General features: G+C 46.3%; 2 protein-coding genes and 3 non-coding genes across 6 annotated transcripts; all 5 read right to left on the reverse strand.

Moving 5' to 3' along the window:
* Window positions 1-177: 177 nt before the first annotated feature.
* On the reverse strand, window positions 178-2,249 carry LOC100191636 (uncharacterized). 2 transcript variants are annotated; one of them, NM_001137065.1, is made up of 3 exons: window positions 2,090-2,249; window positions 1,167-1,918; window positions 178-685 (listed from the first exon to the last, which is right to left on the reverse strand). In NM_001137065.1, exons 2-3 carry the CDS (start codon window positions 1,896-1,898, stop codon window positions 584-586), a joined length of 834 nt encoding a protein of 277 aa, NP_001130537.1. In that variant the 5' UTR covers window positions 1,899-1,918; window positions 2,090-2,249; the 3' UTR covers window positions 178-583. The 2 variants fall into 2 exon arrangements, with proteins under 2 accessions (NP_001130537.1, NP_001337016.1); NM_001350087.1 differs by having other exon boundaries at window positions 2,044-2,090.
* A 306-nt stretch (window positions 2,250-2,555) lies between these two features.
* Window positions 2,556-6,054, reverse strand: LOC100282167 (uncharacterized). Its single transcript, NM_001155079.2, has 7 exons — window positions 5,962-6,054; window positions 5,570-5,880; window positions 4,415-4,510; window positions 4,233-4,310; window positions 3,974-4,150; window positions 2,887-2,955; window positions 2,556-2,811 (listed from the first exon to the last, which is right to left on the reverse strand). The coding sequence occupies exons 1-7, from the start codon at window positions 5,978-5,980 to the stop codon at window positions 2,635-2,637; spliced, it is 927 nt and encodes a 308-aa protein (NP_001148551.1). The 5' UTR covers window positions 5,981-6,054; the 3' UTR covers window positions 2,556-2,634.
* On the reverse strand, window positions 3,779-3,852 carry LOC111591432 (small nucleolar RNA snoR60). The gene has a single exon (XR_004858065.1). It is a non-coding gene; the product is annotated as a small nucleolar RNA snoR60 (small nucleolar RNA).
* LOC111591430 (small nucleolar RNA snoR60) lies at window positions 4,695-4,769 on the reverse strand. Its single transcript, XR_004858064.1, has one exon. It is a non-coding gene; the product is annotated as a small nucleolar RNA snoR60 (small nucleolar RNA).
* On the reverse strand, window positions 5,177-5,251 carry LOC111591429 (small nucleolar RNA snoR60). Its single transcript, XR_004858063.1, has one exon. It is a non-coding gene; the product is annotated as a small nucleolar RNA snoR60 (small nucleolar RNA).
* Window positions 6,055-25,229: the final 19,175 nt, after the last annotated feature.

Here is a 25,229-nt window from a genome sequence, read left to right on the forward strand (position 1 = left end):
CTAGATGGCCTTTTTGTGCGAGCCAAGGGCCACCGCAAGCCAACAAGGCCCACAAAAAAAAACACCCCTGCTATCCTTTTGATGGTATAATAATATAGATTAGTCATATGTTATGCTACCCCACCATCACAAGCCACAATAAAACATTATTATCAGGTCAACTCTGCAGCAGAAAATATACAAGGGACTGCAACAACCAGGCTACCTTCACGGTAGCAGCCAGCCAGCCAACATGACGGTGAAATAAAATCCAGTGATATTATGCCCCATCACATGTATGCATGCATGAACGAACCCCAAATAAGACAGTAATATAGACAAGGAAACCACCAGCAGAGGTTTCATGAGATGACCAAACGAAAAAGCAACCAAACTAAACCCATACAAATATTTACATACCCAGATGGAGTTTTGGAATTCACATACATCGAGCCACCAAACATACTTGTGTCTGCATAAACATCCTCAGTCCTTGGACAACTACTCCAGTCCTGCCCGATGGTTTGTCTTGAGCCGATTCTCAAAGCGACACATGATAGTATATGGGTCCAGGACGCCCGATGGGTTCGCGAACTGACTGCATTCAGCCTGCACGGGCATGCCCATGGACACCGTGACTTGGGTGGTTGCCAGCAACGAGAATGTCGTTGATGCGGTTTAACGGTCCAACCGCGTCGCTGATTTTCTGAAACGCAAAGAAGAGTGTGCGTTCATTAGCATTTGCAGGCGCCATTAAAAAACGAGGGATGCTCCAACATTTTGAGGCCCCATCACATGTATGACTTGGGTGGTTGCTAGTAAACTGATACACTAGCTTGTTTGTAAACAGATAAGGCAGTAGTGAGGTTCTCATTGCTGTAGCATGCTAGTAAACGAATACACTAGCCTGCTAGTAAACACTCAAAATTCTAGAGCTGTAGCATGCATGATGGCCCATTCGTAGTGAAGTTCTCATTGCTGGCATGTGCAACTTAAAAAAAAAGCATGCTTGACAGGATATGAATATATGATGCGACAACAAGAAACAATATCAGAAAATAGAGAAGAAAACCAACAGAAGCTATGTCGGGAGTAGTTGGTTATAAGGTCAGCAGCTATGATACAGACAACATAATGCAATTTTCCTTTGTAATGTAGTATTTGGCAAACAGTTCCACGCAATTTACCTCCTTGTTGGTAGAAGGCGATATCTTGAGCAGCTGAAACTGCAGCCTGCCCTTATGCCAGCGCCGCCCCAGATACGCCAGGCCCACCAAAGCAGCAGTGGTGGCGACGATAGGCCAGAGATGCTTGCTCTCCTTGGCGTTCCTGTAAAGGGAGAGAAGCTGCTTCTTCCACCACGCTTCACGCGGGCCTGACCCAGACCCGGACCCAGACCCAGCAGCAGGCTCGCTCTGCTCGTCAGGTGAGACGACCTTTGTTGAGCCAGTCACGGGGTTGAAACTATGCAGAGTAGTAGGCTCCTCGCTCCTCTTGTCACTCCTGCTCTCCGTGATGGAGCTGTAGACAGGCGACGAGAACCCGGCCGGCTCTTCCCCGACCAGACCCATGCCTTTCAGCGCCTTGCCGTCATCGAACGGGATGGTGGGGACGTCGTCCTCCAGCAGCTTAGTATGCTCGCAAGGCTCCTCCTTGTCCTTGGGCGGTGGTTCTTTGGTGTCGGCGCCTACGAGGAGGCTCTCGACCTCGCTCTGAGACACGGAGAAGTGGCCGGACATGAGTAGGCCGGCGGCTAGATCGTCCCCCTTTGCGCCGTATCTCTTAGCTTCCGCTTCGTCGGAGGGCTCGGGCTTCCTCGGAGCGGGCGCGGCGGCGTATGCGGACGCGGTGAGCTGCACGACCTCCCAATCGTTCCCGCGTGGAGAGGCCTGCTCAGTCCCGCTCTGGCCAGGCTCCATCTTCTCCTTCCCTGCGAATACTGAAGCGGTAGTACAGTACAATACAGCCATCAGGGAAATTATTGATCCATGGGGGCGCTGCGATATGCAAGGTTAAATAAATCAAAACAATCGGGCGCCGCATCCAGTTGCTTAACCAATCAACCTAATAAGGCCGGGTTGATTGGGGAAGAGAGGAGAGACGCGCGTACCAGCGAGGAGGGGTCGGTTGCTTGCTATCTGGTCTGGTGGCGGTGGAGGTGGGGAAAGCAATCCGAGCAGTGGGAATGGGAAGGAAGGGGGTTTCTGGCGTTGCGTGCGGCGGAGACGTTTTCTTCGCTTCCGCGACCCAGTTGCCACTCCACCCGGACGGAACGGCATCTCCATGGTTGGGTTGGGCCCATCGTTTTTTCCGGATTGGGCCTTCAAACCAGCTTTAAGACGGGAACACACAGCAGTTACAGAGGGGAGCGTACCGGTCGACAGAGAGCACAGACCACCACAAGCACAATGGAGAGGTATCCAAAAGATTGACACTTTTAGTGAGATCAACGAAACCAAACCCATGTTTCATCAACAATAATAATAATAATGCTGTTAAACCAGCAAACACTGCATCAGACCCTAACAGCTGTCGCTGCTAAACCAGCCTTCACTGCAGAAGGTTCACATACTTTGACTAATCCTTCAAAGTTTCTTAATAAACCACAATACAACGAAGCATCTTTGGTAGGCAAGACGAGCACGGATTCCGATCCTAAGAGGTGGCCTTCTGCTTCTTGGGCACCCTGTACCCACCCACAACACATGCATGGTCACGCTCGTAGGGCTCCAACGTCACCTGCTCCGCGGGCTTGAACTGATCCGCCTTGAGCTTCTCCACTTCCGCTGCAAACACGGCCTCAGCAGGCAGGGTGGAGTCGATGCAGTTAGCCTGAACAAAATGTTTCCTTGTTAGATTAGATCAATGAAGACCAAGATTACTATCTATATAATTAACTCAAAGTACCTTGATTGAAATGACAAAGTGGCCACCGTTCTTCAAGAAGTATGAAGCATTAAGTGCTAAGATCCTAGCCTGCAGGATATAACACATTCACGCAATGTTTAAAAGCCGTAAAACACTGGCATGGCAATTTCCACCAAACCAAATGGATGTCTCATGTTACATAAATTTGCAGTATACTCATGTCTATATATATATAATATATATATACAATGGGTCTGCACATTCAGTCAAACTGAACATTGAACAGCAGGGAAGGGCCACATTCAGTGAAACTGAACATTGAACAGCAAGTAAGGCATGACGGATGTTGCTGTTCCAACTCAACTATAGAACTGAAACTAATTGGATTATATACCGATCAAGCAACAAACTAGATAAATTACAATGGTCCAAATAGACAACATCAGGTAATTTTCTAGATATCAAATACAGTCAGGAATCAATATAAACGTATTTTAAAAAAAAAACAAAGTCAGCACAAGATGACTCCAAAAAAATGTTACAGATGTACCAAATGAGTTAACAAAACAAGTATCATTCCAAGATTCTAACCTAGGAAGACATCACCAACTAGAAATACTATGAACCCAAATTGATAAATATAGCAAATAAGATTAATAGATTATCCAGAAACACATAACAATAACTCTAAACACTATGTGCTATAACAGGAAATGTACAAATTGACATTCCAAACTCAAGGTTACCATCAACAAGGATGGATCATCAAATGTGACATAGTCAAGAAGCACAGAAAAAAAAGGAATGCAAAAACAAAATGGAGAAGTCCTGTATTGGGTACAGGACACATCAGGACTTAACCAATAAAGCAAAACAAAGAAATGGGAATAGAAGAAAGCAAATAAAGATAAGTTTGGCATTGAGCACAACTGGCATCAGAAACTCGAATCTGCATCATCCAATTGATGTCCTGAAGGGGAATCCGAGTATGATCATCACTTGCTAAGCTCAATATTGCCAGATCAAAATCAAAAGAGTATAAAGGCAGAGAACGAGGGTAAACAACACTCAATCCAACAATGTGGCAGCCCAGTGATTCAGACACCAGGCTCGAAGGAAATGGTACCTGGTCTGGCTGTGCAACATCAGAGAAGATAACATCAACCATGCCAACCAACATCCGGTACCTTGCCGGATGCCTGGCATCCTCAATAATGGGGATCACATTGGTCCTCTTCTTTGCCATGTTGACAAGGTCTCTTCCACTCCTGTGAGAGAACTCAACAGCGTAGACCAGACCATCCTGCAACAGTGTCCAAATTCTTAAGATAACAAATTAAACAAAGACAATAACCAGCTACAGACATAGGAGATAAAGAACTCACCGGCCCTACAATATCAGACACATGAGATACAGTTGTGCCAGAAGCAGCACCAAGATACAGCACACGGGTACCAGGAGCCTACATATATTAACAAATTGTCAGCTATAACAACACCACAGATTCTACTTGCGAAAAAAAGTATATAGAACTCAAGCACATTTGAGTTAACTAATTCTACTTACAATCCAGATGTTGTCAACACCACCAAGCACAGCAGCAGCCAGCTTGGAACGGAAGGGGTTCCACACCCTGTATTCGACTTTTGTTCCATCCTCATTCTACAATGCCCAGATAATCAAACAGCAGAAAAAATCAGCACAAAAAACAAATCATAGTGGATGAGTTTAAAATCTATGTCATTGCAATTGTTCAGAGCAGTTCTTCATCTTTGAAATGGAAGGTTATAGAAAAGTAAATAATTAATCAAAATATAATGGAATCCCAAATATAATTGGGCATAAGCACATCAGAAACTCGAATTTGCATCATCCATTTTGATGTCCTGAAGGGGAATCCGAGTAAAATCATCATTTATGGAGCTCAAAGCTCAGGATGTTGTCTCAACATTAAAGAACATAAATGGAGCCTTCAAACCAAATCGCAGTTGATGAGTTTAAAACCAATGTCATTACAATTATTCTGAAGGTGTTTGCTTGCACCAGACTGAAGCTTAGTCAGTGTCACGTCAAATGTTTTAATGACAATTACAAGTATTAAATATAGTCTACTTATAAAACTAATTGGACAGATGAAGACTAAACAGTGAGACAAATTTAATAATTCTAATTAAGCATATATTTAATACTCGTAAATAATACTGAAGCATTCAATGTGACATAGGCTAAATTTTAGTGAGGGGGACGAAACACCACCTCACAGCAGTTCTTTATCCATAAAATGGAAAGGGAAAGTAATCGACTAAACTGCATTTAATTGTGCATAAGCGCATCAGAAACTCGAATTTGCATCATCCATTTAGATGTCCTGAAGGGGAATCCGAGTAAGATCATCATTTACGGAGCTCAAAGCAAAGGATGTTGTCTCAAGATAGCAGAACATAAACGGGGCATCCAATACTTAGTTATAACCAAGTTCTTGTGGACTGAATCTCAACAGAATAAATTTCAGATTCTAAATAAGGCTACATATAACATACTGGGATGAACAGTTAACACGAAAAAACAATAACCAAACCTTGAAAACGTACACATTTATTCAAACAGCAAAATCGCCTATCTACAACAGGTCAGCTCATTCTCGGTACAGAAAACACAAGCAATACCAATACAATAATAAAAGGAGAAGATAAAACAGGACAAGAATAAGCAATCGTGCACCTGAACGGAGACACGCTTCTCTCCGTACACGGACTCTCCCGGGACCATGTTCTTGGTGCAGAGCGCATCCTCCTTGGACTTGGAGATGAAGACACCGGCGTGCTTGTGCGCCACCACGACGGCCTTGCTCCCGCCCTTCATGCCACCGCCGCGGCCACCCCTGCCACCGCCGCCACGGCCGCCTCTGGGGGTCCTGCCACCTCTCCCTCCCCTGTCCCCTCTCCCGCCTCTACCACCGCCAAACCCACGGCCGCCGCCGCCGCCCCCACGGCCGCCGCCATCGAACCTGCCACCCCTCCCACCACGTCCTCCTACAGGATTTAACGAAGCAGCAAGTCTTCATCAGACTGCGGAAATGGATGGAAAACAAGGATAGTGTCGTGGTTTTTTACCTCTAGCCGGTGGCCTCATGGTGCTGAACCGACGAAGAGCTTGTAGCCGCCGCCGGGTAGCGAGGGTTTAGGGTTTTCGTGGGGATTAGGCTTGGCAAAGGAGATGAGCGTGGAGGATTTTATAGAGGAGTTTTAGGGTTTGTGTCTGATCAGGACCGTTGGGGCGGCATATTCTGAGTGGACGGTCAGATACTCAGATGGCGCAATGTGAAATGATTGTTTATAATAAGGGCGCAGCTTGCAGCTCATATTATGGGGTGTTAGCTTCCTAAGGCTACTTTCTTCACAAAATTTGGTATAGTTAATAAAATATGTCATTATGAGCTTCAGAAATTCATGAAACTGAAGTTATGAACTTTTAAAATATATTTAGATAAGTCATTTTTCTTCTTTAGATTAAAAATAGTTTTTAAAATTGTTTACATTTATATTTATATTATACATGGAGGGACGGTGCACATATAACATCTCGGTCTTCCAAATAAGATCCAACAGACGTTGGATATTTTATACACAACCCCTCCACATACTCTATTCAAGCCACGTTTGTTTTGCAAAGACCCCCTATTGCTACTCCCCTTCTTGTCTTTCCGGTTTGATCATCCATTGATCCCAACTCCCAGACTGATGTTGCTGCCCGCATGTGCATATTGTACATTGTTGAATTTTCTGAAAGAGTGAAGAGTACAGAGCACACCACACCAGAGTACAGACTTCAAGTATATATATGTACATGTTATTGGGCCAGACACTACACACATGGCCCAACACTCCCCCTCAAGATGGGTGATAGATATCAATCATCCCCATCTTGCTACATAACACATCACACTCTTTTACTCCTACACCCTTAGTAAAGCAATATGTTATTTGATCTTTTGAGTTTACATGATTCAACTCTAAAGTACCATCATCTAACTTCTCTTTGATGAAGAATCGATCAATTTCCACATGTTTTGTTCTGTCATGTTGAACTGGATTGTTAGCTATATTCATGGCTAACTTATTATCACACCATAACTTCAGGGAGTCTTTTCTTAATACATTCAACTCTGATAAGAGACCCTTTATCCATAACATCTCACATATCACAAGGGCCATAGCTCGGTATTCTGCTTCGGCAGTGGGACGAGATACCACAGATTGTTTCTTGCTTCTCCATGATACTAAATTTCATCCAACAAACACACAATATCATGAAGTTGACCTTCTATCATCAAGGCAACTACCCCAGTCTGCATCAGAGTAACCTTCCACCTTTAGATGACCATGACCTTTAAAGATTATTCCCTTTCCAGGTCAAGTCTTCAAGTATCGCAGTATACGATACACTGCATCAAGATGTCCACTTCTGGGGTCATGCATATATCGACTCACCACACTGACTGCATATGTGATATCAGGTCTTGTCGGGGACCATAATTAGGGGTACCCCCAAGACTCCTAAACTTGGCTGGTAACCACCATCAGCACAAGCTGCAAAAGTCTGATGGGCGCAATACAGGTCAAGGCTCCGTCCACTCAAGGGACACGATCTCGCCTCGCCCGAGCCCAGCCTCTGGCAGGAACAGTAGACCCAGGTGGATTCACGCCTCGCCCGAAGGCCTCCTCAAGCAACGGGCGCACCTTCGACTCGCCCGAGGCCTAGCTCGGGCAGGCTTCGCGGAGAAGCAACCTTGGCCAGATCGCCTCGCCAACCGACCGTATCGCAGGAGCATTCAATGCAAGGATCGCCTGGCACCTTATCCTGACACGCGTTCCTCAGTCGACAGGGCCGAAGTGACCGCAGTCATTTCGCCCCTCCACTGACTGACCTGACAGGGAAACAGCGCCACCTGCCCTGCTCCGACTGTTGTGCCACCCGCCAGGGTGAGGCTGACAGCAGCCGAATCCAACCCCAGGCGCCATAGGAAGCTCCGCCTCGCCCGACCCTAGGGCTCGGACTCCACCTCGACCTCGGAAGACGGTCTCCGCCTCGCCCGACCCCAGGGCTCGGACTCAGCCTCGACCTCGGAGGAGTCATCGCCTCGCCCGACCTCGGGCTCGGACCGACCACGCCGCAGGGGGGTACATCATTACCCTACCCCTAGCTAGCTCAGGCTACAGGGAACAAGACCGGCGTCCCATCTGGCTCGCCCCGGTAAACAAGTAATGATGGCACCCCGCGTGCTCCATGACGACGGGGTTCTCAGCCCCCTACGGAAGCAAGGAGACGTCAGCAAGGATCCGACAGCCCCGACAGCTGTACTTCTACAGGGTTTAAGCGCTCCTCTGACGGCCACGACATCACATGAACAGCGCAGCAACACCTCTCCGACAGCCACGTCGGCATGTACATAGGGCTCTGGCTCCTCTCTGCTAGACACGTTAGCACATTGCTACACCCCCCATTGTACACCTGGGCCCTCTCCTTACATCTATAAAAGGAAGGTCCAGGGCCCTCGTACGAGAAGGTGGCCACGCGGGAGGACGGGCTGACGGACAGTCTCTCTCTCTCTCCCTCGCGAACGCTCATAACCCCTTACTGCAAGCGCATCCGCCCTAGGCGCAGGATAACACGAGCCGCGGTTTTCCCCCTTGTGTTCCATCTCGCGCCGACCCATCTAGGCTGGGACACGCAACGATAATTTACTCGTCGGTCCAGGGACCCCCCGGGGTCGAAACGCCGACAGTTGGCGCACTAGGTAGGGGCTGCTGCGTGTTAACGAACAGCTTCCCGTCAAGCTCCAGATGGGTAGTCTCCAGCAACCTCTCCAGCCCGGGACGCTGCTCCGTTTCGGGAGTCTCGAGTTCATGTCCCTCGACGGCAGCTACGACATGGTACTCCTTCCTCCGCCGCGCGACAACGACAACGACGGTCGTCAGCCCGCCCGACGGCGGCGGAATCGACGACGTCTTCCTGAGAGCACCTAGAGGGGGGTGAATAGGTGATCCTGTAAAACTTGAACTTAATGCCACAAAAACTTGGTTAAGCGTTAGCACAGTAATGCCAAGTGGCTAGAGAAGAGTCTTAGTGAAACACAATAACCACAACAGAATCAACACAGATAGACACAGTGGTTTATCCCGTGGTTCGGCCAAGTACAACACTTGCCTACTTCCACGTTGTGGCGTCCCAACGGACGAGGGTTGCAATCAACCCCTCTCAAGCGGTCCAAAGACCCACTTGAATACCACGGGGTTTTGCTTTTCTTTTCCATATCCCGTTCGCAAGGAATCTCCACAACTTGGAGCCTCTCGCCCTTACACTTTGATGTTCACAAAGAAGCACGGAGTAAGGGAGGGATGAGCAACTCACACAAGACACAAAGATCACAACAAATACGCACACACAAGACCCAGACTTGAGCTCAAGAGACTATCACAAGTTTCACACTAGAACGGAGCTCAAATCACTAAGAATGTCGAACAAGTGCGCAAGAATGGAGTGTGAGTGATCAACAATGCTCAAAGGATGCTTGGTGCTATCCTCCATGCGCCTAGGGGTCCCTTTTATAGCCCCAAGGCAGCTAGGAGTCGTTGAGAGCAATCTGGGAAGGCAATTATTGCCTTCTGTCGCCTGGCGCACCGGACAGTCCGGTTCACCACCGGACACTGTCCGGTGCGGATTTCCTTCCTTATTTGGCGAAGCCGACCATTGGCAGCCTTGGAGTCGTTGGCGCATCGGACACTGTCCGGTGCACACCGGACAGTCCGGTGCCCCCTACTAGCCGTTGGCTCGGCCACGTGTCCCGCGCGGATCGCGCGGCCGACCGTTGCCTCACCGGACAGTCCGGTGAATTTTAGCCATACGCCGTTACTTACTTCCCGAGAGCAGCAAGTTCGCCTGAGTCTGCCTGGCGCACCGGACACTGTCCGGTGCACCACCGGTGCACCCAGACTGAGCAGACTTTGGCTGAACAAAGCCATCTCTTTTTCAATTTGATTTCTCCTGTTTCCAGCACTTAGACACAATACATCAGTCCATAAAACAATGTACTAAGTCTAGAAACATACCTTTTGACTTGATTTGCACTTTGTCCACCACTTTGCATAGATCAACACTTAGGCACTTGTGTTGGACACTAAATCACCAAAATACTTAGAAATGGCCCAAAGGCACAGTTCCCTTTCAATCTCCCCCTTTTTGGTGATTTATGCAAACATAACATAAAGCAAGTAGAACAAGTGCAAAATCAATTCAAATAAGAACTCAAAATTGTTTTGATTCAAATTTGACATATATGGATCACTCTTTGCCACCACTTGGTTTGTTTTTGCAAATCAAACTCAATTTCCTATCTCGAAGTCAAACACACATGTTGAACCATAATGAGAGCTGTTTCACGAGAAATTGATCAAGGATTCAAAAACTCCCCCTTTTTCCATGATTAAGCCTTCTCCCCACAAGAGACCAACTTTTGATAAAAGAGACAACAAGAGAGTTTTGACAAATCAAAAAGCTCTATTCTACTATTTTCAAAATTTCTCAAGTGGTAGCTGATCCATTAATTGCTTTGGCCTTATTTCCCCCTCTTTGGCATCAAGCACCAAAACGGGATCAATCTTGGCCCTTTAACCCCATTGCCTCACCAAAATCTTCAACTAAGAGTAAAAAGGCAATAAGAGTACAAAGATGAACTTGGTAAAAAGTTACTCTTTCATCGGAGTGCAGTGGAAGTCTTGCATGGTCCAAGTCCACCTTTTCCCTTTCAAACCTCCTTTGAGACTAAATTAAGCAAACTCAAGCACACAGTTAGTCTCAAAGGGTCAAGTTGTAGCACATCTCCCCCTAAATCTGTGCATCACTTGCAAGTGGACTTGTGAGGTCCGGGGAGTGTTTGTACAACTTGAGCACCATAAATAAACAACAAAATGCTTAAGGAACATGATCAAGGCATAAAACACATGTATGCTATAAATCAATCCAAGTTCCGCGAATCTAAGACATTTAGCTCACTACGCAACTTGCAAAAGGTCTGCTCATCTAAAGGCTTGGTAAAGATATCAGCTAGCTGGTTCTCGGAGCTAACATGAAACACTTCGATATCCCCCTTTTGCTGGTGGTCTCTCAAAAAGTGATGTCGGATGTCTATGTGCTTAGTGCGGCTGTGTTCAACAGGATTATCTGCCATGCGGATAGCACTCTCATTATCACATAGGAGTGGGACTTTGCTCAGATTGTAGCCAAAGTCCCTGAGGGTTTGCCTCATCCAAAGTAGTTGCGCGCAACACTGTCCTGCGGCAACGTACTCGGCCTCAGCGGTGGATAGGGCAACGAAAGTTTGTTTCTTAGAGCTCCATGACACCAGGGACCTTCCTAAGAATTGGCACGTCCCCGATGTACTCTTCCTATCGACCTTACATCCAGCATAGTCGGAGTCTGAATATCCAATCAAGTCAAAGGTAGACCCCTTTGGATACCAGATCCCGAAGCAAGGCGTAGCGACTAAATATCTAAGAATTCGCTTCACCGCCACTAAGTGACATTCCCTTGGATCGGATTGAAATCTAGCACACATGCATACACTGAGCATAATGTCCGGTCTACTAGCACATAAATAAAGTAAAGACCCTATCATTGACCGGTATGCCTTTTGATCAACGGACTTACCTCCTTTGTTGAGCTCGGTGTGTCCGTCGGTCCCCATCGGAGTCTTTGCGGGCTTGGCGTCCTTCATCCCAAACCGCTTTAGCAAGTCTTGCGTGTACTTCGTTTGGGAGATGAAGGTGCCGTCCTTGAGTTGCTTCACTTGGAACCCAAGGAAGTAGTTCAACTCGCCCATCATCGACATCTCAAATTTCTGCGTCATCACCCTGCTAAACTCTTCACAAGACTTTTGGTTAGTGGAACCAAATATTATGTCATCGACATAAATTTAGCACACAAAAAGATCACCATCGCAAGTCTTAGTAAAAAGAGTTGGATCGACTTTCCCAACCTTGAAAGCATTAGCAATTAAAAAGTCTCTAAGGCATTCATACCATGCTCTTGGGGCTTGCTTAAGTCCATAGAGCGCCTTAGAGAGCTTACACACGTGGTCGGGGTACCGTTCATCCTCGAAGCTAGGGGGTTACTCTACGTACACCTCCTCCTTGATTGGCCCGTTGAGGAAAGCGCTCTTCACATCCATTTGGAACAACGTGAAGGAATGGTGAGCGGCATATGCTAGCAAGATACGAATGGACTCTAGCCTAGCCACAGGAGCAAAAGTCTCCTCAAAGTCCAAACCTGTGACTTGGGCATAACCTTTTGCCACAAGTCGAGCCTTGTTCCTTGTCACCACCCCGTGCTCGTCTTGTTTGTTGCGGAACACCCACTTGGTTCCCACAACATTTTGCTTAGGATGAGGCACCAGTGTCCAAACTTCATTCCTCTTGAAGTTGTTGAGCTCCTCTTGCATGGCCAACGCCCAGTCCGGATCTAGCAAGGCCTCCTCTACCCTGAAAGGCTCAATAGAAGATACAAAGGAGTAATGCTCACAAAAATTAACTAATCGAGACCGAGTAGTTACTCCCTTGCTAATGTCACCCAAAATATGGTCGATGGGATGATCCCTTTGAATCGTCGCTCGAACTTGGGTTGGAGGTGCCGGTTGTGCTTCTTCCTCCATCACATGATCATCTTGTGCTCCCCCTTGATCACACGCCTCCTCTTGATGAACCTGTTCATCGTCTTGAGTTGGGGGATGCACCATTGTTGAGGAAGAAGGTTGATCTTGCTCCTTTTGTTCCTGTGGTCGCACATCACCAATCGCCATGGTTCGTATTGCGGCCGTCGGAACATCTTCTTCATCTACATCATCAAGATCAACAACTTGCTCTCTTGGAGAGCCATTAGTCTCATCAAATACAACGTCGCTAGAGACTTCAACCAAACTCGATGATTTGTTGAAGACCCTATACGCCTTTGTATTTGAATCATAACCTAGCAGAAACCCTTCTACAACTTTGGGAGCAAATTTAGAATTTCTACCCTTCTTTACTAGAATGTAGCATTTACTCCCAAAAACTCGGAAATACAAAACATTGGGTTTGTTACCGGTTAGTAGCTCATACGAAGTCTTCTTGAGGAGGCGATGAAGGTAGACCCGGTTGATGGCGTGGCAAGCCGTGTTCACGGCTTCCGACCAAAAGCGCTCGGGGGTCTTGAACTCTCCAAGCATCGTCCTCGCCATGTCGATTAGCGTCCTGTTCTTCCTCTCTACCACACCATTTTGTTGTGGTGTGTAGGGAGCGGAGAACTCGTGCTTGATCCCTTCCTCCTCAAGGTACTCCTCCACTCGAAGGTTCTTGAACTCGGACCCGTTGTCGCTCCTTATTGAAAGGGAATTAGGCTTACACCTAGTTCCTAAATGATTTTGGTGGTTGAATTGCCCAACACAAATAATTGGACTAACTAGTTTGCTCTAGTGTATAAGTTATACAGGTGCCAAAGGTTCACACTTAGCCAATAAAAAGACCAAGAATTGGGTTCATCAAAGAGAGCAAAGGGATAACCGAAGTGTGCCCTGGTCTGGCGCACCGGACAGTGTCCGGTGCACCAGGGGACTTCACGCTGAACTCCTCACCTTCGGGAAAATCCAGAGGCGCTCCGCTATAATTCACCAGACTGTCCGGTGTACACCGGACAGTGTCCGGTGCCCCAGGGAAGAGCGACTCTGGAACTCGCCAGCTTCGGGAATTCGCTCCGCTATAATTCACCGGACATGTCCGGTGTACACCGGACTGTCCGGTGAGCCAGCAGAGCAACGACTACTTCGCACCAACGGTCACCTGCAGAAGCATTAAATGCGCGCCAGAGCACGCAGAAGTCAGGCACGCGCGATGTGGCGCACCGGACACTCTACAGTGCATGTCCGGTGTGCCACCGGACATCCAGGCGGGCCCAGCAGTCAGAGCTCCAATGGTCAGAACCCAACGGCCTGGTGACGTGGTTGGCGCACCAGACACTTTCCGGTGTGCACCGGACTGTCCGGTGCACCATGCGACAGACAGCCCCACCAAACGGCTAGTTTGGTGGTTGGGGCTATAAATACCCCCAACCACCCTACATTCAAGTCATCCAAGTTTTCCTACTTCAACCACTTACAAGAGCTCTAGCATTCAATTCTAGACACACCCAAGTGATCAAATCCTCTCCAAACTCCACACAACGCCTTAGTGATTAGTGAGAGAGATTTGCTTGTGTTCTTTCGAGCTCTTGCGCTTGGATTGCTTTCTTCTTTGATTCTTTCTTGCGATCAACTCAATTGTAACCAAGGCAAGAGGCACCAATTATGTGGTGGCCCTTGCGGGGAAGTTTTGTTCCCGTTTGATTAAGAAGAAGAAGCTCACTCGGTCCGAGGGACCGTTTGAGAGAGGGAAAGGGTTGAAAGAGACCCGGTCTTTGTGACCACCTCAACGGGGAGTAGGTTTGCGAGAACCGAACCTCGGTAAAACAAATCCACGTGTCACATTCCTTATTCGCTTGCGATTTGTTTTGCACCCTCTCTCGCGGACTTGATTATATTTCTAACGCTAACCCGGCTTGTAGTTGTGATTAACTTTGTAAATTTCAGTTTCGCCCTATTCACCCCCCTCTAGGTGACTTTCACTTATCTTCTTCACCTTGAGCTCAAACTCATTTTGAGCTCTCCTTAGGAAGCGCTTGAGGGTCCCTTGGGTTTCAGACTTATCCTGCAAAAAGAACACCCAAGTGAAGCGGGAAAAGTCATCAACAATAACTAGACCATACTTACTTCCTCCTATGCTTAGATAGGCGACGGGTCCGAAGAGGTCCATATGTAGCAGCTCCAGGGGTCTTGATGTGGTCATCACATTCTTGCTGTGATGCACTCCTCCCACTTGTTTACCTGCTTGACAAGCTGCACAAGGTCTATCTTTTTCGAAATGCACGTTAGTTAAACCTATCACATGTTCTCCCTTTAGAAGCTTGTGAAGGTTCTTCATCCCCACATGTGCTAAACGACGATGCCACAGCCAGCCCATGCAAGTCTTAGCAATTAAGCATGCATCTAGACCGGCCTCCTCTTTTGCAAAATCAACTAAATAAAGTTTGTCGTCTAGTACACCCTTAAAAGCTAGTGAACCATCACACCTTCTAAAGACAGACACATCTATATTTGTGAATAAACAATTATATCCCATATTGCATAATTGACTAACAGATAACAAATTATATCCAAGTGACTCAACTAAAAACACATTAGAAATAGAGTGCTCATTTGAGATTGCAATCTTGCCTAAGCCTTTCACCTTGCCTTGGTTCCCATCACCGAATATGATTGAATCTTGGGGAACCTTGTTCTTGACGTAGGAGGTGAACATCTTCTTCTCCCCCGTCATGTGGTTTGTGCATCCGCTGTCGATAATCCAGCTTGAACCCCCGGATGCATAAACCTGCAAGGCAAATTTAGGCTTGGGTTTTAGGTACCCAACTCTTGTTGGGTCCTACAAGGTTAGTCACAATGGCTTTAGGGACCCAAATGCAAGTTCTATCTCCCTTGCATCTTGCCCCTAACTTCCTAGCAATTACCTTCTTATTCTTTCTACAAATAGAAAATGAAGCATTGCAAGCACGATATATTGTAGAAGGTTCATTAATTTTCCTAGGAACATTAACACCATTTCTCCTAGGCATATGATGAACAACATTTCTCCTAGACATATCTCTATCATGCATATAGGAAGAACTAGAAGCAAACATAGCATATGAATCAAAAGTATCATAACTTCTATAGGCATTTCTAGAATGTCTCCTATCATGATACATAAAGGCATGGTTCTTTTTAGCACTACTAGCCATAGGGGCCTTCCCTTTTTCCTTGGCGGGAATGGGAGTCTTATGACTTGTTAAGTTCTTGGCTTCCCTCTTGAAGCCAAGTCCATCCTTAATTGAGGGGTGTCTACCAATCGTATAGGCATCCCTTGCAAATTTTAGCTTATCAAATTCACTTTTGCTAGTCTTAAGTTGGGCATTAAGACTAGCCATTTCATCATTTAACTTTGCAATAGAAGCTATGTGTTCACTACAAGCATCAATATCGAAATCTTTACACCTATTGCAAATCATGACATGTTCTACACAAGAGTTAGATTTATTTGCTACTTCTAGTTTAGCATTTAAATCATCATTAACACCTCTTAAAGTAGAAATGGTTTCATGACACGTAGATAGTTCACAAGAAAGCATTTCATTCCTTTTAATTTCTAGAGCAAGAGAATTTTGCGCACTAACAAATTTATCATGCTCTTCATATAAATGTCCTCTTGCTTTTCTAATAATCTATTCTTATCATTTAAAGCATCAATCAATTCATTTATCTTATCAATTTTGGTTCTATCTAAACCCTTGAATAAGCATGAATAATCTATTTCATCATCACTAGACTCATCCTCACTTGAAGAAGCATAAGTACTAGTATTACGAGCGCTTACTTTCTTTTCCCTTGCCATGAGGCAAGTGTGATGCTCGTTGGGGAAGAGGGCCGATTTGTTGAAGGCGGTGGCGGCGAGTCCTTCGTTATCGGAGTCGAAAGAGGAGCAATCCGAATCCCACTCCTTTCCAAGGTGCGCCTCGCCCTTGGCCTTCTTGTAATTCTTCTTCTTTTCCCTCTTGTTCCCTTGTTCCTGGTCACTATCATTATCGGGACAGTTAGCGATAAAATGACTAATCTTACCACATTTGAAGCATGAGCACTTCCCCTTCGTCTTGGTCTTTTTGGGATGCTCCTTGCGTCCCTTTAGCGCCGTCTTGAAGCGCTTGATGATGAGGGCCATCTCTTCATCATTGAGCCCGGCCGCCTCAACTTGCGCTACCTTGCTAGGTAGTGCCTCCTTGCTCCTTGATGCCTTGAGAGCAATGGGTTGAGGCTCATGGATTGGACCGTTCATTGCGTCGTCCACGTATCTCGCCTCCTTTATCATCATTCGCCCGCTCACGAACTTCCCAAGAACTTCTTCGGGCGACATCTTTGTGTACCTAGGATTTTCACGAATATTGTTCACAAGATGTGGATCAAGAACAGTAAAGGACCTTAGCATTAGACGAACGACGTCGTGGTCCGTCCATCACGTGCTTCCATAGCTCCTTATCTTGTTGATGAGGGTCTTGAGCCGATTGTATGTTTGGGTTGGCTCCTCTCCCCTTATCATTGCAAATCTCCCAAGCTCGCCCTCCACCAACTCCATCTTGGTGAGCATGTTGACATCGTTCCCCTCATGTGAGATCCTGAGGGTGTCCCAGATATGCTTGGCATTGTCCAAGCTGCTCACCTTATTGTATTTGTCCCTGCACAATGAAGCTAGAAGAATAGTAGTAGCTTGTGCATTTTTGTGAATTTGCTCGTTAATGAACATAGGACTATCCGAGCTATCAAATTTCATTCCACTCTCTACAATCTCCCATATGCTTGGATGGAGAGAGAACAAGTGACTACACATTTTGTGACTCCAAAATCCGTAGTCCTCTCCATCAAAGTGAGGAGGTTTGCCAAGTGGAATGGAGAGCAAATGAGTATTTGTACTTTGCGGAATATGAGAGTAATCGAAATAAAAGTTCGAATTGACCGTTTTCCGTTTCTCGTAGTCGTTGTCGTCGTTGTCCTTTTGGGAAGAAGTGGACTCGTCGCTGTCGTCGTAGTAGACGATCTCCTTGATGCGCCTTGTCTTCTTCTTCTTCTTCCCATCTCTTCGTTTGTGGCCCGGGACCGAGTCGGTAGGCTTGTCATCTTTAGGCTCGTTGACGAAGGACTCCTTCTCCTTATCATTGATCACCATCCCCTTGCCCTTAGGATCCATCTCTTCGGGCGATTAGTCCCTTACGTGAAGAGAACGACTCCGATACCAATTGAGAGCACCTAGAGGGGGGGTGAATAGGTGATCCTATAAAACTTGAACTTAATGCCACAAAAACTTGGTTAAGCGTTAGCACAGTAATGCCAAGTGGCTAGAGAAGAGTCTGAAAGGGAAATGTGCCCTTGGGCCATTTCTAAGTATTTTGGTGATTGAGTGCCAACACAAGTGCTTAAATGTGAATCTATACCCATGGATGGACAAAGTGCAAATCAAGAGTAAAGGTATGTTTCTAAGCCTTAGTACATTGTTTTGAAGACTAATGTATTGTGTCTAAGTGCTTGAAACAGGAGAAATCGAGTCAGAGAAAAGTTGGCTGTGTACAGCCAAAAGGTTGTTCGGTCTGGAGCACCGGACTGTCCGGTGGTGCACCGGACAGTGTCCGGTGCGCCAGACTGACTCGGGCGAACTAGCCGCTCTCGGGAATTTACCGGCGACGTACGGCTATAATTCACCGGACTGTCCGGTGTGCACCGGACTGTCCGGTGTGCACCGGACTGTCCGGTGAGCCAACGGTCGGCCGGGCCAACGGTCGGCCGCGCGATCTGCGCGGGACACGTGGCCGAGCCAACGGCTAGAAGGGGGCACCGGACTGTCCGGTGTGCACCGGACATGTCCGGTGCGCCAACGGCTCTCTGGCGGCCAACGGTCGGCTGCGCCGTTTATTAAGGAAAGAAATCGGGCACCGGACAGTGTCCGGTGTGCACCGGACTGTCCGGTGCACCAGTCGACAGAAGGCAAGATCAGCCTTCCAGATTTGCTCTCAACGGCTCCTAGCTGCCTTGGGGCTATAAAAGGGACCCCTAGGCGCATGGAGGAGTACACACCAAGCATTCCTACAACATTCCTAAGCACCAAGACATCGATTCCGCGCATTTGGTTCATTGTGATAGCATCTAGAGCTCTTGTTGAGTTGTGAACTCATTGAGTGGTGTTGCGAGCTCTTGTTGCGACTTGTGTGCGTGCTGTTGCTCTGATTTTGAGTCTTGTGTGCGTTGCTAGTTCCTCCCTTACTCCGTATTTCTTTGTGAATCTCAAGTGTAAGGGTGAGAGGCTCCAAGTTGTGGAGATTCCTCGCAAACGGCATATTGAAAGGCAAAGCAAAACACCGTGGTATTCAAGTTGGTCTTTGGACCGCTTGAGAGGGGTTGATTGCAACCCTCGTCCGTTGGGACGCCACAACATGGAGTAGGCAAGCGTTGGTCTTGGCCGAACCACGGGATAAACCACTGTGTCATCTCTGTGTTTGATCTCTTGTGGTATTGTGTTTTGTTGAGACTCCTCTCTAGCCACTTGGCGATTATTGTGCTAACACTTAACAAGTTTTTTGTGGCTATAAGTTTAAGTTTCACAGGATCACCTATTCACCCCCCTCTAGGTGCTCTCAATTGGTATCAGAGCCGTTCTCTTCACAAAGGGACTAACCGCCCGAAGAGATGGATCCTAAAGGAAAGGGAATCGTGATCAACGACAAGGAGAAGGAGTCCTTCGTCAACGAGCCAAGGGATGACAAGTCCAACGACTCGGGCTCGGGCCACAGACGCAAAGATGGGAAGAAGAAGAAGACAAGACGCATCAAGGAGATCGTCTACTACGACAGCGATGAGTCTACTTCCTCCCAAAAGGACGACGACCACAACGAATACGAGAGAAAGAAACCGGTCAATTCGAACTTTTCTTTTGATTACTCTCGTATTCCTCAAAGTACTAATGCTAATTTATTATCTATTCCACTTGGTAAACCTCCTCATTTTGATGGAGAGGACTACGGATTTTGGAGTCACAAAATGCGTAGTCACTTGTTCTCTCTCCATCCTAGCATATGGGAGATTGTAGAAAGTGGAATGCACTTTGATAGTACGGATAGTCCCATGTTTATTAATGAACAGATTCATAAAAATGCACAAGCTACTACTGTGTTGCTAGCCTCTTTGTGCAGGGACGAGTACCATAAGGTGAGCGGCTTGGACAATGCCAAGCAGATCTGGGACACCCTCAAGATCTCTCATGAGGGGAATGATGTCACCTTGCTCACCAAGATGGAGTTGGTGGAGGGCGAGCTTGGACGGTTCGCAATGATAAGGGGCGAGGAGCCAACTCAAACATACAACCGGCTCAAGACCCTTATCAACAAAATAAGGAGCTACGGAAGCACGCGATGGACGGATCACGACGTCGTCCGCCTAATGCTAAGGTCCTTTACCGTTCTTGATCCTCATTTGGTGAACAATATTCGTGAAAATCCTAGGTACACCAAGATGTCGCCCGAAGAAGTTCTGGGGAAGTTTGTAAGCGGGCGAATGATGATCAAGGAGGCAAGATATGTGGACGACGCGTTGAACGGTCCTATTCATGAGCCTCAACCCATTGCTCTCAAGGCAACGAGGAGCAAGGAGGCGCTACCGAGCAAGGTGGCGCAAGTTGAGGCGGCCGGGCTAAATAATGAGGAGATGGCCCTCATCATTAAGCGCTTCAAGACGACGCTTAAAGGTCGCAAGGGACAGCCAAGCAAGACCAAGACAAAGGAGAAGCGCTCGTGCTTCAAATGTGGTAAGATTGGTCATTTCATTGCTAACTGTCCCGATAATGAAAGTGACCAGGAAAAGGGGAACAAAAGGGAGAAGAAGAAGCATTACAAGAAGGCCAAGGGCGAGGCACATATCGGAAAGGAGTGGGATTCGGATTGCTCCTCCTCCGACTCCGACAATGAAGGACTCGCCGCCACCGCCTTCAACAAGTCATCCCTCTTCCCCAACAAGCATCACACTTGCCTCATGGCAAGGGAGAAGAAAGTAAGCACTCATGATACTAGTACTTATGCTTCTTCAAGTGAGGATGAGTCTAGTGATGATGATGAGATAGATTACTCATGCTTATTCAAGGGATTAGATAGATCTAAAATTAATAAGATTAATGAGTTGATTGATGCTTTGAATGACAAGAATAGATTACTAGAAAAACAAGAGGATCTTTTATATGAGGAGCATGATAAATTTGTTAGTGCACAAAATTCTCTTGCTCTAGAAATTAAAAGGAATGAAATGCTCTCTAGTGAATTATCTACTTGTCATGAATCCATCTCTAAATTAAAAAGTGTTAATGATGATTTGAATGCTAAGTTAGAAATAGCTAGTAAATCAACATCTTGTGTAGAAATTGTTGAAACTTGCAATAGGTGTAAAGATTTTGACATTGATGCTTGTAGTGAACACCTAGTTTCAATTTCCAAACTTAATGATGAATTGGCTAGTCTTAATGCTCAACTTAAGACTAGCAAGAGTAATTTTGATAAGCTAAAATTTGCAAGGGATGCCTACACAATTGGTAGACACTCCTCAATTAAGGATGGACTTGGCTACAAGAAGGAAGCCAAGAACTTGACAAGCCATAAGGCTCCCATCTCCGCCAAGGAGAAAGGGAAGGCCCCTATGGCTAGTAGTGTGCAAAAGAACCATGCCTTTATGTACCATGATAGGAGACAATCTAGAAATGCTTATAGGAGATGTAACGCATATGATGCTTTTGATTCTCATGACATGTTTGCTTCTAGTTCTTCTTATGTGCATGATAGAAATGTTGGTAGGAGAAATGTTGTTCATAATATGCCTAGGAGAAATGTTGTTAATGTTCCTAGGAAAGTAATGAATGAACCCTCTACAATTTATCATGCTTTAAATGCTTCCTTTGCTATTTGTAGAAAGGATAGGAAAATAGTTGCTAGGAAGTTAGGGGCAAAATGCAAGGGAGATAAAACTTGCATTTGGGTCCCTAAGGATATTTGCACTAACCTTGTAGGACCCAACATGAGTTGGGTACCTAAGACCCAAGCCTAAATTTGCCTTGCAGGTTTATGCATCCGGGGGTTCAAGCTGGATTATCGACAGCGGATGCACAAACCATATGACGGGGGAGAAGAAGATGTTCACCTCCTACGTCAAGAATAAGGATTCCCAAGATTCAATTATATTCAGTGATGGGAATCAAGGCAAGGTAAAACGGTTAGGTAAAATTGCAATTTCTAATGAGCACTCTATCTCCGATGTGTTTTTAGTTGAGTCTCTTGGTTACAATTTGCTATCTGTTAGTCAACTATGCAATATGGGATATAATTGTCTTTTTACAAATGTAGATGTGTCTGTCTTTAGAAGAAGTGATGGTTCACTAGCCTTTAAGGGTGTATTAGGCGGCAAGCTTTACTTAGTTGATTTTGCAAAAGAAGAGGCCGGTCTAGATGCATGCTTAATTGCTAAGACTAGCATGGGCTGGTTGTGGCATCGCCGCTTAGCACATGTGGGGATGAAGAACCTTCACAAGCTTCTAAAGGGAGAACATGTGATAGGTTTGACTAACGTACAATTCGAAAAAGACAGACCTTGTGCAGCTTGTCAGGCAGGTAAACAGGTGGGAGGAGCGCGTCACAGCAAGAATGTGATGACCACATCAAGACCCCTCGAGCTGCTACATATGGACCTCTTCGGACCCGTCGCCTATCTAAGCATAGGAGGAAGTAAGTATGGTTTAGTTATTGTTGATGACTTTTCCCGCTTCACTTGGGTGTTCTTTTTGCAGGATAAGTCTGAAACCCAAGGGACCCTCAAGCGCTTCCTTAGGAGAGCTCAAAATGAGTTTGAGCTCAAGGTGAAGAAGATAAGGAGCGACAACGGGTCCGAGTTCAAGAACCTTCAAGTGAAGGAGTTCCTTGAGGAGGAAGGGATCAAGCACGAGTTCTCCGCTCCCTACACACCACAACAAAATGGTGTGGTAGAGAGGAAGAACAGGACGCTAATCGATATGGCGAGGACGATGCTTGGAGAATTCAAGACCCCCGAGCGTTTTTGGTCGGAAGCCGTGAACACGGCTTGCCACGCCATCAACAGGGTCTACCTTCATCGCCTCCTCAAGAAGACTTCGTATGAGCTACTAACCAACCCAATGTATCTTACTTTCGTGTATTTGGGAGCAGGTGCTACATTCTAGTGAAGAAGGGTAGAAATTCTAAATTTGCTCCCAAAGCTGTAGAAGGGTTTTGTTAGGTTATGACTCAAATACAAAGGCGTATAGAGTCTTCAACAAATCATCGGGTTTGGTTGAAGTCTCTAGCAACGTTGTATTTGATGAGACTAATGGCTCTCCAAGAGAGCAAGTTGTTGATCTTGATGATGTAGATGAAGAAGACATTCCAACGGTCGCAATACGCACCATGGCGATTGGCGATGTGCGACCACAGGAACAATTGGAGCAAGATCAACCTTCTTCCTCAACAATGGTGCATCCCCCAACCCAAAATGATGAACAGGTACCTCAAGTGGAGGCGCTTGATCAAGGGGGAGCACAAGATGATCAAGTGATGGAGGAAGAAGCGCAACTAGCACCTCCAACCCAAGTTCGAGCGATGATTCAAAGGGATCATCCCGTCGACCAAATTCTGGGTGATATTAGCAAGGGAGTAACTACTCGATCTCGATTAGTTAATTTTTGAGGAGCTCAACAACTTCAAAAGGAATGAAGTTTGGACACTGGTGCCTCGTCCTAAGCAAAATGTTGTGGGAACCAAGTGGGTGTTTCGCAACAAACAAGACGAGCACGGAGTGGTGACGAGGAACAAGGCTCGACTTGTGGCAAAAGGTTATGCCCAAGTCGCAGGTTTGGACTTTGAGGAGACTTTTGCTCCTGTGGCTAGGCTAGAGTCCATTCGTATCTTGCTAGCATATGCCGCTCACCATTCTTTCAGGTTGTACCAAATGGATGTGAAGAGCGCTTTCCTCAATGGGCCGATCAAGGAGGAGGTGTACGTGGAGCAACCCCCTGGCTTCGAGGATGAACGGTACCCCGACCACGTGTGTAAGCTCTCTAAGGCGCTCTATGGACTTAAGCAAGCCCCAAGAGCATGGTATGAATGCCTTAGAGACTTTTTAATTGCTAATGCTTTCAAGGTTGGGAAAGCCGATCCAACTCTTTTCACTAAGACTTGCGATGGTGATCTTTTTGTGTGCCAAATTTATGTCGATGACATAATATTTGGTTCTACTAATCAAAAGTCTTGTGAAGAGTTTAGCAGGGTAATGACGCAGAAATTCGAGATGTCAATGATGGGCGAGTTGAACTACTTCCTTGGGTTCCAAGTGAAGCAACTCAAGGACGACACCTTCATCTCCCAAACGAAGTACACGCAAGACTTGCTAAAGCGGTTTGGGATGAAGGACGCCAAGCCCGCAAAGACTCCGATGGGAACCGACGGACACACCGACCTCAACAAAGGGGGTAAGTCCGTTGATCAAAAAGCATACCGGTCCATGATATGTTCTTTGCTTTATTTATGTGCTAGTAGACCGGATATTATGCTTAGCGTATGCATGTGTGCTAGATTTCAATCCGATCCTAAGGAGTGTCACTTAGTGGCGGTGAAGCGAATTCTTAGATATTTAGTCGCTACGCCTTGCTTCGGGATCTGGTATCCTAAGGGGTCTAACTTTGACTTAATTGGATACTCAGATTCCGACTATGCTGGATGTAAGGTCGATAGGAAGAGTACATCGGGGACGTGCCAATTCTTAGGAAGGTCCCTGGTGTCGTGGAACTCTAAGAAACAAACTTCCGTTGCCCCTATCCACCGCTGAGGCCGAGTATGTTGCCGCAGGACAGTGTTGCGCGCAACTACTTTGGATGAGGCAAACCCTCCGAGACTTTGGCTACAATCTGAGCAAAGTCACACTCCTATGTGATAATGAGAGTGCCATCCGCATGGCGGAAAATCCTGTTGAACACAGCCGCACAAAGCACATTGACATCCGGCATCACTTTTTGAGAGACCACCAGCAAAAGGGAGATATCGAAGTGTTTCATGTTAGCACCGAGAACCAGCTAGCCGATATCTTTACCAAGCCTCTAGATGAGAAGACCTTTTGCAGGTTGCGTAGTGAGCTCAATATCTTAGATTCGCGGAACTTGGATTGATTTATAGCATACATGTGTTTATGCCTTTGATCATGTTCCTTATGCATTTTGTTGCTCAGTTATGGTGCTCAAGTTGTACAAACACTCCCTGGACCTCACAAGTCCGTTGCAAAGTGATGCACAGTTTTAGGGGGAGATGTGTTACAACTTGACCCTTTGAGACTAACCATATGCTTGAGTTTGCTTGTTTTAGTCTCGAAGGAGAATTAAAAGGGAAAAGGTGGACTTGGACCATGCAAGACTTCCACTGCACTCCGATGAAAAGAGTAACTTTTCCAAGTTCATCTTTTAACTCTTATTGCCTATTTGCTCTTAATTGAAGATTTTGGTGAGGCAATGGGGTTAAAGGGCCAAGATTGATCCCGTTTTGGTGCTTGATGCCAAAGGGGGAGAAAATAAAGGCCAAAGTGATAAATGGATCAGCTACCACTTGAGAGATTTTGAAAATAGTAGAATAGAGTTTTTTGTTTTGTCAAAAC

This window comes from Zea mays, chromosome 4 (assembly GCF_902167145.1).
Source record: "Zea mays cultivar B73 chromosome 4, Zm-B73-REFERENCE-NAM-5.0, whole genome shotgun sequence".
NCBI lineage: Eukaryota > Viridiplantae > Streptophyta > Magnoliopsida > Poales > Poaceae > Zea > Zea mays.